This window comes from Lolium perenne, chromosome 3 (assembly GCF_019359855.2).
Source record: "Lolium perenne isolate Kyuss_39 chromosome 3, Kyuss_2.0, whole genome shotgun sequence".
Taxonomy (NCBI): Eukaryota; Viridiplantae; Streptophyta; class Magnoliopsida; order Poales; family Poaceae; genus Lolium; species Lolium perenne.
The window spans coordinates 76,886,682-76,904,345 of record NC_067246.2 but is presented as its reverse complement, the minus strand read 5'-3'; the positions used below and the strand labels follow the sequence as shown (position 1 = coordinate 76,904,345).

At 45.3% G+C, this 17,664-nt stretch overlaps 3 protein-coding genes across 3 annotated transcripts; 1 reads left to right on the top strand and 2 right to left on the bottom strand.

The window, feature by feature from the left end:
* Positions 1-452: 452 nt before the first annotated feature.
* On the top strand, positions 453-9,195 carry LOC127339468 (general transcription and DNA repair factor IIH subunit TFB1-1-like). The gene is made up of 16 exons (XM_071827235.1): positions 453-487; positions 1,014-1,019; positions 1,104-1,179; positions 1,285-1,380; positions 2,416-2,478; positions 2,652-2,807; positions 2,907-2,972; positions 3,132-3,255; positions 3,704-3,760; positions 3,838-3,962; positions 4,053-4,235; positions 4,840-4,953; positions 5,178-5,255; positions 6,042-6,089; positions 6,271-6,339; positions 8,798-9,195. The coding sequence occupies exons 1-16, from the start codon at positions 453-455 to the stop codon at positions 8,876-8,878; spliced, it is 1,377 nt and encodes a 458-aa protein (XP_071683336.1). The 3' UTR covers positions 8,879-9,195.
* LOC127341846 (phosphopantothenoylcysteine decarboxylase-like) lies at positions 9,173-10,095 on the bottom strand. Its single transcript, XM_051367791.2, has 2 exons — positions 9,763-10,095; positions 9,173-9,669 (listed from the first exon to the last, which is right to left on the bottom strand). Exons 1-2 carry the CDS (start codon positions 10,093-10,095, stop codon positions 9,394-9,396), a joined length of 609 nt encoding a protein of 202 aa, XP_051223751.1. The 3' UTR covers positions 9,173-9,393.
* Positions 10,096-10,210: 115 nt separating this feature from the next.
* On the bottom strand, positions 10,211-14,453 carry LOC127341845 (uncharacterized). Its single transcript, XM_051367790.1, has 5 exons — positions 13,848-14,453; positions 11,119-11,171; positions 10,913-11,012; positions 10,685-10,783; positions 10,211-10,598 (listed from the first exon to the last, which is right to left on the bottom strand). The coding sequence occupies exons 1-5, from the start codon at positions 14,226-14,228 to the stop codon at positions 10,437-10,439; spliced, it is 795 nt and encodes a 264-aa protein (XP_051223750.1). The 5' UTR covers positions 14,229-14,453; the 3' UTR covers positions 10,211-10,436.
* Between the last annotated feature and the right edge of the window lie 3,211 nt (positions 14,454-17,664).

Here is a 17,664-nt window from a genome sequence, read left to right as displayed (position 1 = left end):
TTTTACATAACTCTGATAAGGTATGATCATTAACTTAATCATTCTGTTTGGTTTTGGTTCATAGACACATGCTATACATTTATTTCTGTGACCAAGAAGATTGTGATGTGCATGCTTTTTTTCAGGGGGGAGGCTATATTTTTGAGTTTGACAATGTTGGTGACCGTGAGTTGTGTCGTGACTTTGTAGGTAATGCTCATTAAATGTATCTACTAGGTAGTCCTACATATAAAATAGATGTCACATGTTCAAACTATGAACAGATACATCATCATCTGGGAATTTTTTCCCTTTTTTCAGATTAAGGATTATGTATTTTTCTTACTTTTGGTGCTTACCCACTTCAAATCAATATTCTGATTTTGAGTTTCACCTCTAGTCTATACACTTATTGCCAAAATAACATATATAAAACTGATGGCATTGTCTGTTCAGCTAGGGTTTTTGCCGAAATGGAGCGGCGAATAAGATTGCTTCGAGAAGACAGGTAATGTCCTTATTTCAAACATCCCTGCATATTCTTGTGCTGATAGAAGCAACCTGAGGTAGTGATGATAACTTAATGCTAAACCGCAAGAGTCTAAGCTGCCTTTGTATCAATTAACATCTAAGCTCTTGTGCTTCTGCTTTTCTGATTGTAAGATTAACTTCTCTTGAACTACACACTTGTCTTAAATAGATTTACTTAGCAAAAGTTGATATTAGAGCATCTCCTTTCACTATTCTTTAATGGTCTGTTTCATCAGCTTTGATGCAGACCTGTGCCACATCACATAATGAAGCTGGTGGAATAGCTGCTAGATTGAAAATGATATGTGCTGTAAGTTGTAACTGCACACCTTTTAAAGAGACAAAACAATTTGAGGATGTCAAAATAATTTCACCTATCCATTTTTATGTGGTCATTATGTGGATGCCATTCAGATATGTTTCTTCAATATACTTCACCATAGCTAGGTTGATGAGTATAACTGTACGGAATGACATTTAATCTTCATGTGCTGTTTTAACAGAGAATGGTACAAATAGATTTGCAAACTATCATAGCTACCCAAAAACACAATTATTTTTTATTATTGACTTTTTTGCTCTTTTCTGTTCAGTGAACTGCGGAAGTTACATAAGAAGTTTGTTGTTTCCAGTATTCTGCAAGAGTCTGAATTTTGGGCGATTAGAAAGGTAAAACTGTACATAGATACAGTTACAGTTCTGTCTTCTTTTTTGTGTTACATTTTTGTCTGATTTATTCAGTTGAAACTACTACTTATTTAAGCCGTTCTGCAGAATTTACTTGACGATGAAGCAAATAAAGCATTGAAACAAAAGCCAGGTGTCAAAAATGTGATGGTAGCTGATGTTAGGCCATCAGCCAATGGACAGGTATGCTTATGGGTCTTTAATCGTTCCGGGCCCATGAATATGGTATACTATGATATTTTATGTGATGCATGATTGTATCAGATATTTACTTTGTGAATGCTGATGATCTTAATTTATTCAATATTGTGGATGCTGATATTTTCTTCTATATATAAGACTTGACTTTTGACCAAATTTATAGGCCTTGTATTTTGGAACGGAGTTAGTACTTCTGCGTGATCTTTGGCATACTAACAAAGTTCCTATCAGACTGACAACCGAGATGATCCTTGAGGTACATTTGTTCAACTTTCGTCACGAGTCATCATCTAAATGCAGTCTGCCTGTTAGCATCATTTGCTATTATGTTAACTGTTGTAAATGCAGCTATGTTTCATCTAAATGCAGGTCTGCCTGAGCGCGTCTTTTACTTTTTTTTTCAACTGTTATAAGTGCAGTGGTACACTTTGAGGGAAAAAAAACTATACCTACTTTACTTGCAACGGAATTTATAAACAATTCTGTTGTTTAATGGTTTCCATTTGATCAATGATTTATTAGCAAGTATTTATCGCATGTTCCCTCGGGGCAGGGGTATAGTGTAAGTAAATGTATCCGAAACCTATCTTCTTAGGGTAAGGAGCAACATGTTACCTGCTTTCTTAGCGTAATATTGACACATTCCCTAGATGCCACATGTCATCCTCACACTGGTGGTATTTTACAAATTATACCTCTCTGCGATGATATTGATCTAATTCTCTTTCTTTTTTACGTTATGAAGATTTAATAAGCCATTTCTACTGCATGCAAATGTAAGTCCCATTGCTTGTATATATGTCTTGCTGGATGAGAATTCGGTTGTGACCCAGTTTCCCAACCTGGTCGAACATATTCCTTGTAACTATGGTCTTTGCCCTAAACCGGCCTTATTCTGGTACTTGGGCTGGGCTGCATCTGCTCAATAGTAATAGTGTACCTGCAAATCATTATTAACCATGTAAATTCTGAGCCACAAGATTTTTCATTCGATGTTGTAATACTTAAAAATTCCTTTTGCAGATTTTTTCGGAAAAGCCAGCCGTGCATCAGGCATTTTTGGATTATGTCCCAAAGAAGGTAAGTTAGTGCATATTTGTATATACTATTGTAATGTATCTTAGCATAGGATTTAGGTAGCGTGGGCTTAAGTTGGCATTAATTTACACTATCTATTTATTAGCACAAAGTGGATTTGGATTCTCATGTTGCTTTCTTTTTCCTTCATCTCTCGTGAAACTATATGCCAAAAGTTGTCAGAACAGGATTTTTGGACAAAATATTGTAGAGCTGAGTATCTACTTAGGGCAAAATGTACATTAAGGGCAAAAGCTGAGGCTGCCGGAGATGAGGAATTAGCTATGTTCTTAAAAAATGATGATATACTTTCCAAGGAGGCAAAGCTCAAGGTATAATTCGAGTATTTACTGGTGTAATCTTGCATAGTTTGTAATGCTTTGTTCCTTGAGATTCTTCTTTGTTTTTACTGATTCAATATTTAATTACAGATAAAACGAGTTGATCCAGTATTTGACATGGAAGTAGATGCAGGAGATGACTACATCCATCTCCCGGTGTGTTTGTATGCTTGCTGCTGTTTTGCTATGTCTACAACTTCACAAAGACAAGTGTTTATTTGTCTCTCATGATGAGCAAGTTTATCTGGTAGTTTGATCATAATCTCATGAAGTGCTTATCCCATCTTGAAATGTTCATATCTTTCGGGAATGTAGGATCATGGGATTCTCTGTGATGGCACCAAAGAGACAACTGATACTGATATTGAATTGGCTAGGAGAACACTTTCTCAGGATCTGAATCGGCATGCTGCTGTCGTTCTTGAGGGGAGATCAACAGGTAGAAGTTTGAACACTTTATTTTGAACTTTTTTGTACTGAAGTTGATTGGTCAAGCATGCTGTTACTATTACGAGATGATACTGAACCCAGGTATATGGATATGCTAATTTGCTAGCATCCTAACAGTTCTTCTGAGGCAACACTTTTTTCCCTGGCTTCCTGTTCATCTGAATGATGTATTCTGCCTCTAATTCTTCATCAACCAAATCCTGAAAAAACAATGCAGCGACAATCATACAAATCAACCTCCTATATTGCTGGTTTGTTGCAAACTATGTTGCTGTAGCACTTGTTATGTGTTGGTGTACTTTTGACTTCACATCAAAGGAATTCCAACTTTAAGTTGCATGTTCTATTTCTGCATTTTCTTTGTAGTTGTTAATGTGAACGCATTATATGCTTCCAGTCCGTAAGGTGATTATATTATTTTGTACGTCTTTTTGCAGATATCAAATCAGCTGATACGAAGACTGTTGCTGAAGCACTTGCAAGGTCTAGGAAGGGTCAGAAATTAATATCAGAGTGTTTGCATCTTTTCTCACCCTAGTTCCCTGTTAAGCTGATGAGTTATAAACTGCAGAAAGACCTTTTAGTTCTGTTGCTGATGATGCTAGTCATGAGAGATCGGTTAAGATGGCCCGCATGACTGAGATAGAGGACCTGCAAGTTCCAAGAAGTATACCATATGCAACACTTTGTATAAAGGTAAAGTTGGTTCTTATGGCTTATTAGTAGATATATGAACCACAATAATTTGCAAGGTAATGGATTTTTATGCCTTTCTTGTCTTAATAGGATCCTCGAGAATTTTTCGATTCTCAGCAAGCAAATGCCCTGAGATCTTTAGGTGAGAACAATGGTGTAAGAAAGGCTCACAGCTGCAGCCTGAGCACCGATGATGCATTCCGTCATTTGATGGATCAAATATCTTCTGCGAAATTGAACTGTCTGATTGTTCAATCAGATTTGGCTCCTAAGGTAAACAGTTTTAGTTGAGACCTGATTCCAACTTCTATAGTCAACTTGTGTGTATTGGGCGCCCTGCCCGAGTGAAGCTGACTGGGTACCAGTTTCAAAACAAAGTTTTGTGCATTGGTCTGTTACTCTTTCATTTTCGTTTTTTCTTATTGAAAAGAATTTTCTCTTCCAAAACTGGTGAAGCATTATTGCATAGAACCAACCAATAAGTTTCCAACCATTTCTGGGAGCACATCAGTAGGCCCAGAATTCTACACGGTACAAACCCTTCTACTAAGTGATGTGTTGGTCTGACTATGAGAAAGCTTGTATATTACTCTCACCTTATTTGGTCCACAATTTTGCATTTCCAAAAAAAAAATCTATTTTGCAAGGTGAACAAGTTTGTCTTCAGTTGCTCTGTTACAATTCTTAATGCGTACAATTATTCACCCGTATTTAACAACTAGGTTGGATTTTCATTTCGTCAACATCCCAATACTCCCAAGTTTTCATCCACAAACACAAGATCTGTATGATGTTGTGGCTTCTCTATTCTTAAATTATTAAGTTTTGCATGAGCAGGAAAAACCTAACTACTTGCATGTTATGGTTATGGGCCTAGGTTCTTAATGAATTGAATGAAGGAATTTCACGATCACGAAGGCTTAGTCTTAAGAATCTCCAAGACAGTCTCCTTGGTCGTCTTCCACGCCGAACACGAGATGAACTTATGGACGTGAGCTGTTGCGCCTTTATTTACTTTTTATGCAGAAGCTGTACTATACTTTCAATTTGTTCTAGAGTATTTATTTCCAGAGTAATCAGAGTGTAACTTTATTTGTTTATTTATCTATATTTTGTCCGACCATTCTTAAATCTTCCCCTGCTGCACTTTAAATCTTTGTGTACATTTGTACTATTCTATTGATGGAGTTTCTTGTGAACTGTCTATTTTCTTAGCATTGGATGGCTATCCAGGAGTTGCTGCACCATTTTTGGTCATCGTACCCAATAACAACTGCAGCCCTTAGAAATAAGGTGTAAAGTCACTCCTATCTTATCTGCACTATATTTTGTAACCCACAGGTGATAATTCAGTGGAAGCTAATAAAAGGGCTTAATGTCTGGTTAAATTATTGTTAATAACTAGTCACAGGAATGTTGTTTTCCTGTTTCAAGAATGAAAATAACATCCTTGCACATTATAGGCGCTATATAACTAATACTGGTGGAAACAGGCAGTTTTAATGTTGGAGTTTCGTGTGTTGGCTGTCTGTTTTAATATGGCTGTCTGTTTTTTCACTGTCACTAATTTTAGTATCAACTGCAGTGTCTTACTGTCATGTACCCATGACCAAATTTGACCACCACTAGATTATTATTATTGTTGTTGTTGTTGTTGTTGTTGTTGTTGTTGTTATCAAATGTTGTATTCCCTCCGATTCGTATTACTTGTCGCTAGTATGGATGCATCTAGACACGAAAATATGTCTAGATACATCCATATTAGAGACAATTAATATTGATCGGAGGGAGTATTAACAACTCAGTTTGTCGTTAGCTTTTCTTGTGCTGCATTAGTTCTGTTAAGAACACCAAATTTTTTTAGAGTATCGATGTTAATATTCTGTTATGCAGTCCAGTATTGGCATATTGGTGTACATGGTGTAACGGTAATTCAAGAATCCCCAATTTGACCCATTTTATTTCTCATATGGCTGTGTCACTAATTTTAGATAGTGTAGCTACCTGGTAGGACTGCTATATATGGCACCCTTTCTTTCTAATATCAATCGCTTAGATTTCTGAGTACTTGTTCCACAGGTTCAAAGGGTTCTAGGTGCAATGACACAGATATATCAAACGTTGCAGGTAAATCTTCCTCAGCACAACTGATATTTGGAATATAATTATAACCTAGTTTACTGAAATTGCTTATATTTTTATGCATCGCTATGGAATTATAATTTTCCCTGTTGCTGAAAGATTTGGTGGTGAGATTTCGTCTAATATTTGACATGATGCATCTTGTGTGCACTCTTTGTACACGCAGGATATAAAGGAATCAGCACTGCCTGATGTAAGACACGAGATATCTCGACTTGTAAAGCCCATGACCCAGGTTCCTGCCGTTCCTTTATGCATTTCATTACCACCCGCTGAATATCTTTATTTGAACTTCATTTTGATGACTCAGAGCAAACTATCCACCTTTTTATTTCTCACGAATTAATTGGACTCATTTCTATAGTTGTACTATTTAAAAATGAAAAAACTGAAGGGAAAAGCTTAGCCTATCTCATTACAAAAGTACACGGCTCAGGGAGGTGATGTTTTGGCTCATATGAAGCTATCATAAAGATGCATAAAAAACAAAATTTTGTGTAAAGACAAAAAAAGTCAGGTTGGAGCATCAAAATTTGTCTTCTTTACATGGGACACAAAAAATATTGTTTATTTCCGAAAACTTGTGTACAAACATAGAATATCCTAGATGTACGTGCGGAACTTTATTTCAGAATTATTTACATTTTAAAATGTGTCTTCACACAACAGGTTTATATGCACTTGTGAGCCAAATTAGATTTCCCACGGCTTAGATCAAATATTTGTTTCAAATGCTTTTATTCGCTGTTCATTGTGCTCATACTACCTAACCTACTGTACTAAACGGACAGAGGGTACCGCCTGCTATTTTTTTAAACATAAGGCATAAAGCCCAGCTTTAAATTAATAAAGCCACAACATCCAGCTTACAGATAACAGATACCAATATCCAAGTCCCATACACACCGAAACCCCAACGTACTGGTACCTCACGCACCCAAAGCAAACACAACAACACACGGAACTGGAAACCAAGAGCCATACTAAGACACCATCTAAAACATCAACACTCGCCGACGCCGTCCAGCCCCTTTGCCTCCGCGCGCTTCATAGCCCTCTCAAGGATCGGTGTGGACGCCCTCACTCCAGTGTGCCTGGAGCTCTTGCGGACCGGCATCCCGGGAGTCGCAGATTTCTTCTTCCTGGAGTAGGCGATGGTCTTGGAGCGTCGGCCCTGTGCAACCGGAGCTGTCTCCCTCAAAGCCTTGTGTAGGTCGTCCCTTGGCTGCACAACGGCACTGTCCACTGAGACCGTGTCATCCTCCAACATCACAGAGTCGGTCCCCTGACCCTCCCAGCCCACGGTCATGTCCATCTTCTCCGGGAACCCCTCCTCCACTTGGCTGTCATCCATCCCGGATGGAACAGGGTCCGTGATCTGTGAGATGGTGTCCGCAGACAACGAAGGGTCCCCTGCCGTCGTCATAGGAACCAAAGTCTCTGCAGGCGTAGTAATCTTCTCCTTCTCCACTCCTTTGTGTTGCTCGTTCATGTCCAGCTGAAACGGGAGAGATTCCATGGCCACTCCGAAATTGGTACCATACTGATTAAAGCCCCCATTGGCACGCCCGTCCGGTGCATGGCCACCGGTAGGGGCGCTCCAGGACCCCAGCAGCCCCATGGCGACCGTCTTGGCCCCCGCCGGACCCGACCCGTCCACCGGCTCAGCCCCGAGCCCAGGCTCAGTCCGTTGATCCTTGTCCTTCTTCTTCCTCCCGTGCTTGTTCCACTCTCCATCCGAGGATAAGTAATCCGAGTCATCTTCCTCCCTGTCATCCCGAGGTGGTGGCGGCGGCGGGTCCCCCGCTCCCCCACCATTCCCACCCCTCGGAGCACGCTCCGCCTGAACCCCAACGGTAAAGCCCTCGCCATTGACGAACACTTGCACGGAGCCCTTGATACGGTCTGGATACCGGCATTGGAATCGCACCCGAACCGGCTCCGTCTCCCTCTTCAGGATTGAAAGGTCGTCAACATCAATCGCCCTGCCCACCATCCCAAAGGCCACCAACAGCCGCTCACGCTCCATCAGGTCCTCTGGAACCCCAGTGAGACGGACCCAAGTAGACGGGAGGACTAGGTATGGCTTCGGAGTGTTGAAGGCCTCCCGAATCTCAGTATCCTTCTTGCTGAGCGGTAGGTACAGCTTGCCACTCCCAGTGCTCAAGCGCAGAGTTTGGCGCGTGGGGAAGGTGACGGAGAATTCCGTCTCCGACAACCTCCGCACTTGCCAATCCCACAGGTCGTCCACCAGATGCTTCAGTTCCGCTGAGAGCTGCTCCTCCGTGAGTGGCGCGGACAGGAACTTGATGACCGCAGTGAAAGCTTCTCCTGCCCGCTTACTCCCCTTGAGCGGCTCCACATCGATGTTGTAGAAGCCCCCTCCGGTAATGGCGTGACCCAGCGTCTGGAGGCGGAATCCCTTTCCCCTCTTCGGACAGCTGGCTGAGGTGTGACCCTCGCTGCTACAGAGCACACATAGCGGATCAAACTCACACTCAGATTGGAAGTGGCCTTCCCTTCCACATTTGAAGCATTCGCCTCCCACCGGCGCCCCTGTCCGAGACCCACCCTTGGGTTTACCGCTCAGAGCCTGCTATTGATCCCCTTAAGCGCATGAATCGCCATGGTATTTTTCGTGGTTCCAATTTGCTTCAATAATTTTCAGCAAGCTGATTATATATAATTTCTAGGCTCTGGATGCTGCCTTCGACCATGATCTAGACCAGCAGCAGAAATCTTCAAAGCCTGGGAACAGCCCCAGCGGGTTTTGAACAGAAAGCTTCACCCGTGAGCGTGAGGAGTTAAGACGATTACTGCCGGAGCTTGACAGCTGCCACGCCTCATCTCTAGCCGGCAATGCTCTCCCCGTCTAGAAGCACTCCTGTAGGCTTGATTTTTGCCCTGTATTTTTGTTTACACGTTCAGCAAAACTCTTCAGCAGTCGTACGTGCGTATGCTCTATGCTGTACCTAGTGTTTCCCAAAAGAGTTCGACAATAGCTTGCCTCAGTATATACAAATGTCTTTTGAGTGTGTATGTTGGCGTGTAACAAAAGAACATGCTCGTTTCAAAAACAAACTTGCGAAAATCGTGCGCCGGATGTATGCACACTTAACACAGGGTTGTAGCAGTGACATGTGCGGTATGCACAGTTAGCAGCAAAAGATTAAAATGGCGAGAACCATATGTACAAGTCCAAACGAATCGCACCAAGGGGGAATTTCAGTTGAGCTGCAGGGTGTTCCAATTGCATGAGGGGGGAACTTCAGTTGAGCTGCAGAGGTGTTCAGAGTGGATCTTGTGACCCGAAGAAGAGCCTGACGGTTCTGCAGATCTCGGAGGGCTCTGCCATGGCGCCGTTGCCGTAGTCCCCGCAGGCCAGCCGCTTGGTCACCGGAGGAATGACGGACACGCCGAGCTCCGCCACGACGTCGAGGTGGCGCCTGGTGAAGGGGCTGTCCCACATGAAGGTGTTCATGGCCGGCGCGACGTAGATGGGCTTGCCGTAGTCCCACGCGCGCACCACGCACGTCAGCAGGTTGTCGCACAGCCCGCCGGCGATCTGTCCGACGCAGCACAGAGTTCTCATCAGATCGAGAGAAAAAACTGTCAAAACAGGACAGCAACGAAACGCGGCGGCGCGTGTAGGTGTTACCTTTGCCAGCGTGTTGGCCGAGAGCGGCGCGATGACCATGGCGTCGGCCCACTTTCGTAGCTCGATGTGAAGCACCTCGTCGCCGATCTTGCCCCAGGTGGACCACTCGTCGGCGTCGGTGAGGAGGGCGACGCCGCTCGGGAAGGACGCCCGGTCGATGAAGTGCAGGGATGAGGCCGTGGCCACCGCCCGGACGTCGGCCCACTCGGCGAGGCCGCGGCAGAGGGTCTCGAACTTCATCGCCGCCACGCTGCCCGATGCGGCGACCAGGACGCGCGGCCTCCGCCTCCGAGGCTGGGCGGCGGCGTCCGGCACCGCCTGCTGCGTAGCCATCGGAGTACTTGATGGCTGACTCCCCGCTGAAATCGATTATATGACAAGGCAATAGTCGCTGATACTACAACCACTACCAGAGAAAGGAGAACAAACATCACAGGCACCAAGCAAGGACAACACACCATTTGAATCTGCTCAGTTTAAATTTTATTCGAAGCCATGACTCAAGAGGTCATGGTACAGGCCTACAGGGAGCTCAAGAGGTCGACAAGCGTGACCACACCGTCCATGATCTGATTTGAACACACTAGTTCCCAAATGGACAAATTCAGTTGTTTAGTTCTTAATGAAGTTCAGACCGATGAGTGCTGTGATCACCTTGTCTGACCTCTTGCTCCCTACTTGCAGTCCGAGATTGACCTCAGCTTCCCGTCACGCCACCAGAAGGCAGCGTCCTTCTTCTCCTCCTCCAGCAGCTCCTCGAATGACATCTGGGATTCCTCGTCAGCGAGGGCTTGTTCAAGGGCTTTCTTCTCCATTGCGTCGTTAAGCTCCATCATCTGCCACGGTGAAAGGTTTGGTGTCATGGCCTTAGTAATTATATCACATAGCAGAGGTGCTTGCGAACAGAGCACAAGTGCGCTACCAGTTTGTAGTGGTCTGACATCCGAAGCTGCTCCTGAAGAAAGTTGTAAACGGCGGCATCTTTCTTTAGTCTTTCATGTTCTGACTCCAGTTTATCTACCTACAACAATGCCCAAGGGTATAAATAGGCATCAAAAAGCTGTTGTCCGCATAGCTTCGCATCTTCAACTGTTAACTGTACTTCTTAGTTAATGTTGTTACAGATGTTTTTTTTCCTCGAATGTCTCACCTGTTTAGATAGGCGATGTTGATCATATGAAGACCTACAGTTACGACTGTTGGATAACAGGGCCTTCTTTATTGTAAAGCTTCTTCGGGCGATCTCAGACCTGAGATCCACAAGTCGTTATTGAGTGTTTATAAAACACAGAGTAATGCATGTCTGAACCCTGAAGATAAAATGGTAGAACTGAATGAATGCAAATAGTAACATACTTATGCAGCAGCTCATTCCTCGCATCTACAAGACAGTTAAGGAACTCGCGAATCTGAAAAAGTAAGGTAGAGAGCATACATCTTGATAAGTACATGATGAAGCTGATAGAAGATATGAAACCATGAAGATAACGAAAGATATAGTTTACGGCTGCAAACTTGCTATCCTCCAGTACAGCTATGGTCGTGATATAACACCTTACCACTAGCCCTTGCAGAATTCAGGAGAACCAGAACTAGCTGCATCCCAAACAATAGAGATGCAAAGTTTATGGTTGTAGATGCACTTTGTTCTTATCGTAGTCCATAATTACTTGCTTTTTCTCTAAAACTTTCTCGGTCTCTAAAGCAGTGATGTGTCAACTGAAGCAATATTTTGTGATTGCAAATGACAATTATGTATTAACAGGAACCAAACGTGCACCAACAGTCTATTTGAATTCCACAGCACTTGATAACTGCTTTAAAAAAAATTAATGCAAGACATTAACCAATTACTCAAATCACACTAACCCCCCAACTCAAACAAAGATAAAAATCAATTGGAAATAAGATGCATAACAAAACCTAGAAGAAAAACATATCAACCTGGTAAAAGCTGGCACGCTTAGTAAGAGATAACCCCTCAAAATACTGCTCGGTGACCCTTCGTTTCAGTGCACCACTCAACCAGAAGAGGGGCAAAGGTGGGTGTTTTGCCCCCTGTTTCTCCGGTACAGCCACTACCTTGTCTCCACCATTCAAGCCCTCCGGCTTCCTCCTCGTCTTCCTTCTCTTCTTCCCAGTGCTGCCAGTAAGTGCCGTCAACGGTTGTGATGGTTGAGGAGGTGCTGGGGAACGGAGCTGGAGAATTAGGATGACGCTTATAGAAAGGAAGAGGATGAGAGCGACCGAAATTTCCATGGTGTTAGATTTGACTTTTGAGGTGGAAGGTTTGGGGCGAAAGCCTCGATTGCAAGATCTAGATTTGCTTTGTCCCTAAGAAATCCTATTTATTAGTGTTCTGGTGGGGGTTGGGCGTTATAGCTTTGCGTAGAACACGTGTGAAAGAAAGATTGGGGAAAGTGTATTTTATAGTCGCCACATTTTTTCTTTTACAAATGGAAAATATTTACCGAGGTTTGGGGGAAATGTGCATTTCACATTAAATTGCCCACTATAAATATTAAACTATACCGAAGTCTATCAAACAGAGAAAATTCCATTTGCAGTTTGAAAGGCATTCAACTTCGAACATACATAACCCCTCCAAATATAAGAAATAAGACTGTAAAGTGGGGTCGTTTGTTAGGAAGATAACAGTATGTTCTTGAAGGGGAATAGTTCATATGTGAACGCTGGTACAACAAGGATATAACAGATTTTCAATCTGAGCATGTTTATAAACTTTACATTTGGACCAACAAAACTGCTGATTCCCTGCGTCATGCCATTTACTCAAATTGAGCGGCCAGACTTTAATTACAGAAGAGTTTCAGCATTGTGAGTCATATTTATCGATAAGGGTCTCTTTGATTCATATCAATAGTGGAGTGATAACATAGGAATGGGAAATTTTCCTCTGGTGACACCCATCCATTTGATTGAAAGGAATAGAACATAGGAAAAATGGAGGAATGTTTCCTTCGGTTTAGGTTTCAATGGGGAAAACAAAGGAATTCTACAAGCCACTCAAACCTCTCTTTTACATTCACTGATTCACATGCACAAAGAAGAAGACAAAGGCCATAACTTGCATGATAATGACCTAGTCTCCCATTTGCATTTGTTTCAACCTTGATTTCATCATGCTTTCTAGGATTCCTGTGTTTTAACGATTCCTAAGAATCAAACACCCAGTTTCATGGAACTTTCACAATCCTCTGTTTGCCACATGCAATCCTTACTGTGTTTTTCCTATTCCTACGTTTTACAGTGATGACAACTAATCGCAGCTAAAATCGGACCAACTTCGCGTGCAATAGGTTTAGATGTTATTCGGCATTTCCCATTTAGCTATCATTCGTTGCAAAATCCCCAAGTCAAAGCATTTGGCAGAACCAGACACACACGGCATCCAGTGACAGGTGAAGCATCAAGCAAGCATTCTAGTTACAAAAAACAAAACAAGAAGCATCAATCATGCTCATAGTACATAGCAATTGCGCCCATTTTGGACTTCTCTTATCGAGGCATTGGCTTAGGTACAACCAGCTAGGAACAGCAACAAACACCACTTGTACAGACTAATAGGGGCTATCGGTTTTCACAACGTCGCACGGCACCAAACGAATCCCACACTTGCAATGGGTTTCAATGTTGTTTGGTGTTAGCAATTTAACTATCTTTCGTTGCAAAATCCTCTAATGGCTGGACCTACCTACCAATACTACCCCGTCCACTGAGTATAACAGAGCAAACGATGGCATAGCAATGAACAGAAGAGTGAAAGTCAAAGCATTGGACAGAACAAGATGTGCATCCTGTTACAGCTAGGAATAACAACAAACACCACTGGTACAGACTAACTATCAGTTTTCACAATGTCGCGCGGCACCAAACGAATCCCACAACTTCTATCGCAGCAAATACTGACACCGGCGCAGGGATCCTACGCACGCTCAGCACACGCACTAGCACGCGGCGTGTAGTAGTAGCGCGCGCGAGGTCTGCGAGGAAGCCAAGGATGCCGGAAGAGTATTCGCATTGCATTTGCATGTGAGATGGGACGCAGGAAGGAAGGAACGAACCTGGTGAACGGTGAGGCAGTGGTCGTGGCTGGCCCGCGCGAGGTCGTCGTAGCGCGCGGTGATCCGGCGCTGCAGCGGGCCCGCCACCGAGGCGAGCGGGAACTGCGGGCGCCGCAGCAGCAGCAGCGCGTCGTCGGCCGCCGCGGCCGCGTCCCCGCCCTTCTGCTGCTGCTGCTGCTGCTTCCGCTTCGCCCTCCGCCGCGGCCTCTTCTCGTCCTCGGGCGGCGCGGGCGGGTCGAGGTTTGCGGCGGCCGGTTCGGGAGAAGGCGTGGGCCGGGGGTGGTGGGGGTGGTGGTGGAAGGCGAGGAAGAGCAGTGCGGTCGGGGCGAGGAAGACGGCGAGGAGGAGGAGCAGCGCGGAGAGTGCTAGCGGCAGGTCCATCGCCGGCGGGAGCTCGTCATCCCCAGCGGAGACCTCGGGCGTGGCGGCAGGTCCAGCAGGGACTTTTCTTCCGTGTGGTGTGGGAGCGAGCCGAGGTGCGAGGGCGCGCTTTGGGAAGTGGGAAATGGGGAGCGTGCGGGCGGTGCGAGGAAATGAAAAATGGAATGCTGCTTTTGAAGTCTCCGCGCGGCAGAGAAGAGCCCCGCTGTTGGAGTGCAAGGCGAGAGAGAGAGGAGAGGGGAAAAGGCGTGGCACTACTGGTGGTGGACGCGACGGATAAGGATGACGAAATTGGCCAAATCGGCGGGACACGATGGATTTCTTTGTATACACCCACTAGATTAGGGCATGCCCGCCGGCCGAAAAAGACACTACCACCCGGCGAGGTCGTACTTCGACTAAAGACAGCACACGCTCTTCTTCCTCATCTACTCCTCCACACGAACCCTAGCCGCCACAAGCTCCACCGTAGCGCCGCCTAGCTCTTTCTGCGATGCAGCCAGGCCCGCGAGGAAGTCCATGGCGGGTCCTGGTGGCCGGCGAGGCGGTCAAGGCCGCGGGCCTGGGCACCCCCTGAGCCGTCGAGGTGGAGCAGCTACGGCCCCACGGTCGCCGTCGCCTGCGTCGTCCTCGTCTTCGCGGGAGGAGCGCTGATTCGAGTTCCTCCTCCGCATCGACGACGACCCACTCGGCATCAAGCGGCTCCCGGACAAGTTCGTCGATGGCGTCGAGCCGGCCCAGTTGCAGCTACGGGAGGCCAGCTGCAACTTCTGTCAGTGCACTGTCGAGGTCTTGTACGACGGGAAGGGCAAGATGTACCTGCACACGGGGTGTGACAAGTTCGCCCGCGACCTCGCGCTCGAGCCCGGCTGCCAGCTCACCTTCCTCTACGAGGGGGACGGTGAGATGATCGTCAAGGTGTTTGACGACACAGCCTGCCGCAGGCACTACCACGCCGGCAAGTTTGGCTCGAACACCGACGGTTAAAACTGTTAGAGTGTTCTTTCTTTGCAGCAAATATGGCCACGAGCCAATTGAAGCCACTAGTGGCGGTTTCTGGATGTTCTTCCTCGAAAGGGCCAACAAGGCTATAATTACCAGCTGGATTTTCCAGTTTGGGTGATTGAGTGTGCCCGAGAGTGTTCTTTCTTCGCAGCAAACATACGGAACCAACACTAGTTAGGTTTTCTCATTTTTCAATGTTTTAATTTGTGTCAACCATGGTTCAAACTATGTATTAGTTTGTGTAAACCATGTTCTCAAGAGGATTGAAAGAAAATGTCAAGTAGCCAAAAATCAAGAGGTCAAAGAAAATCCAATAAAAGAAACATTTATCGTTCAAAGAGGATGACATGCAGGACCCATGAGCCAGCAGCGTAAAGGGCTCAATCGGAGAACGTGAACGGGAGGCCGTGATTGAAAAAACACATCGCTACAGACACTGCCATCTGGGCCCTATAGCCCTGGGAGTGTGGATTTGCATTGGCTTGGCTGACACAACCGAGAATTTATCATGCACCACGTCCCGGGCAACCATGCGTGATGTTTTTCACGATTTTGTAGTACTGTATGGCCTAAAAACGAGAGAGAAAAGGTTTAAAGATGCACCACGAAGAGAGCAAAAAGCGTCGGGATGGCGCATCAACAACCATAACCCGGCTTGAAATTCGTCGACCATGCCAACTTTTCATATAGTGCCTAATACGAAACCTTGTGCTTGACAACCACACGGTGGAGTTGGTGACACAGGACATTATTTTACTTTGCAGGATTGCTAGAAGAAGAGAAAATGAGACGACTCTTTTCTAATTTCCCGAGCGTGCGATATAAACCCTCGAGTCACCCTTGTGGAGAAAATTGTTCGCTGACCACAACACTCTCACTTGGAGTCCCAACGTCATCAGGAACCAAACTCGCCCATGGTTACACCATCTCCAACAACCTTCGTATATTTGGCTATAATTGCTAAAAACTGAAAAAAAAATTAACTGTTTGGACGATCTGGTCCCCTGATCGTCTAAATCTTCAGGTTTGCTCCATCCAAAGCACTTCATGTGGAGCTCATTTATATAACTTACGTGTATCATCCCTTAGTTTTTTGATAGGTTCAACATCGCAAACCAGACAAAAGCTTATTTAATTGGATATGGTTCTTAGGACCTCTTTGTTTAGATTTTTAGGTGCTTTGCACGGAAATAAATCACACAAACCAAACAAACAGCCTGGCTGCACGGTAGGCTTTTGCCAAAGCCAATCCTTCTCCCGCAGACTAGAAAAAGCACCTATTGGAGGTGCTTCCCGAGCTTCTCCACTCAAACCGAAAATACATACACCTTTGCCCATTTCGTTGCATCTATTTACTGGTAAATTGCCACTGATGGCTATACCCGCACCTGCCCACGCTCGCATAGAAAAAAAAACAAATCGAGAAAACGGTTGTCTTTTCTCCGCACGCGAACATAGCGAGTTCCCCACCGCCATGCTTTCCGCCGGAGCTCGGCCACCACCCATCTCCTCTGCCGCCCCTCTCCTCCCACACCGTTCTACTCCGCCGCTGTAGCATGCCGGTCCCGTTCCGCCTCCCATCGTCTCCGCTCATCACCGGCAGATCGATCGCGCAGTCCGAGTTTGTCCCCGGCTGCCGCCGGTGCTCATCCCCGACCGCTGCAGAAGCTTGTCCACGACCTTCCGCGAGCTTGTCCACGACCTTTCAGGAGCTCGTCCCCGACTGCCGCAGGAGCTCGTCCACGACCATCTCCCGCTACTGCCACGTTGCGTGCTATCAGTTCTTCGTACTTCGGTATTGCTCGTCCCCAATTAGTGCATGATTGTATCGCGGTATGCCTGTATCGATTCTTCGATGGATCCTTGTATTGCTGGGTCGATGGTACGTACTGCTGGATGCTTGATTATGCTTGCCGCTGGAGCTAATTAATTTTTTATGTATTTGATGGTGACGCTTCCTGTGAGGTTGCTTGCTGCTAATACGTAGTATTTCATATGGCAATTGAAAACAAAAGTTTCAGTTCGGATATATATTTCAGTCTAAATTTGTTTGTGCTAGGATAACGACATGTTTATGTTTTTCGAATAAATCTATATTTATGATGGATATGTATTTTTGTAAAGGTTTTTTTGTTCTCGTGCCCCTGGTTCATTAGTTGTACTCAGTTTTTCCCAGCCTCTTAACTTTTCCGCAGTTTTCCCCTCCCTCTAGTTTGAAACCCCTCGCAGACGCTCGGATGGGAGGGTTGTTGTCTGGTCAGAGGCCTTCCGTTACCGGTGACGGCTAGGGAGCCGCGGTGGTTTTGACTTGACCGTTGCTTTCGAAATGTGTTGACTGTTGACTGGAAGAGCGACCCAAAGCTCCCCCCCCCCCCCCCCGAGACTGGAGGAGCTCACACACCGCCCGTCCACCGCCACACCGTCCTGCCCA

Bases quoted from the DNA above. Each gene is read 5' to 3' on its own strand.
- LOC127339468 (XM_071827235.1), top strand. From the start codon at position 453: ATGGAGCGGCGAATAAGATTGCTTCGAGAAGACAG. The intron at 3,761-3,837 runs GTCAGAAATTAA...TATAAACTGCAG, and splicing joins ACTTGCAAGGTCTAGGAAGG to AAAGACCTTTTAGTTCTGTT. The intron at 6,090-6,270 runs GTAAATCTTCCT...TTGTACACGCAG, and splicing joins AGATATATCAAACGTTGCAG to GATATAAAGGAATCAGCACT.
- LOC127341846 (XM_051367791.2), bottom strand. From the start codon at position 10,095: ATGGCTACGCAGCAGGCGGTGCCGGACGCCGCCGCCCAGCCTCGGAGG. The intron at 9,670-9,762 runs GTAACACCTACA...TGCGTCGGACAG, and splicing joins CGGCCAACACGCTGGCAAAG to ATCGCCGGCGGGCTGTGCGA.
- LOC127341845 (XM_051367790.1), bottom strand. From the start codon at position 14,228: ATGGACCTGCCGCTAGCACTCTCCGCGCTGCTCCTCCTCCTCGCCGTC. The intron at 11,172-13,847 runs GTTCGTTCCTTC...TTACTTTTTCAG, and splicing joins ACTGCCTCACCGTTCACCAG to ATTCGCGAGTTCCTTAACTG. The intron at 10,784-10,912 runs GTGAGACATTCG...GCATTGTTGTAG, and splicing joins AACATCGCCTATCTAAACAG to GTAGATAAACTGGAGTCAGA.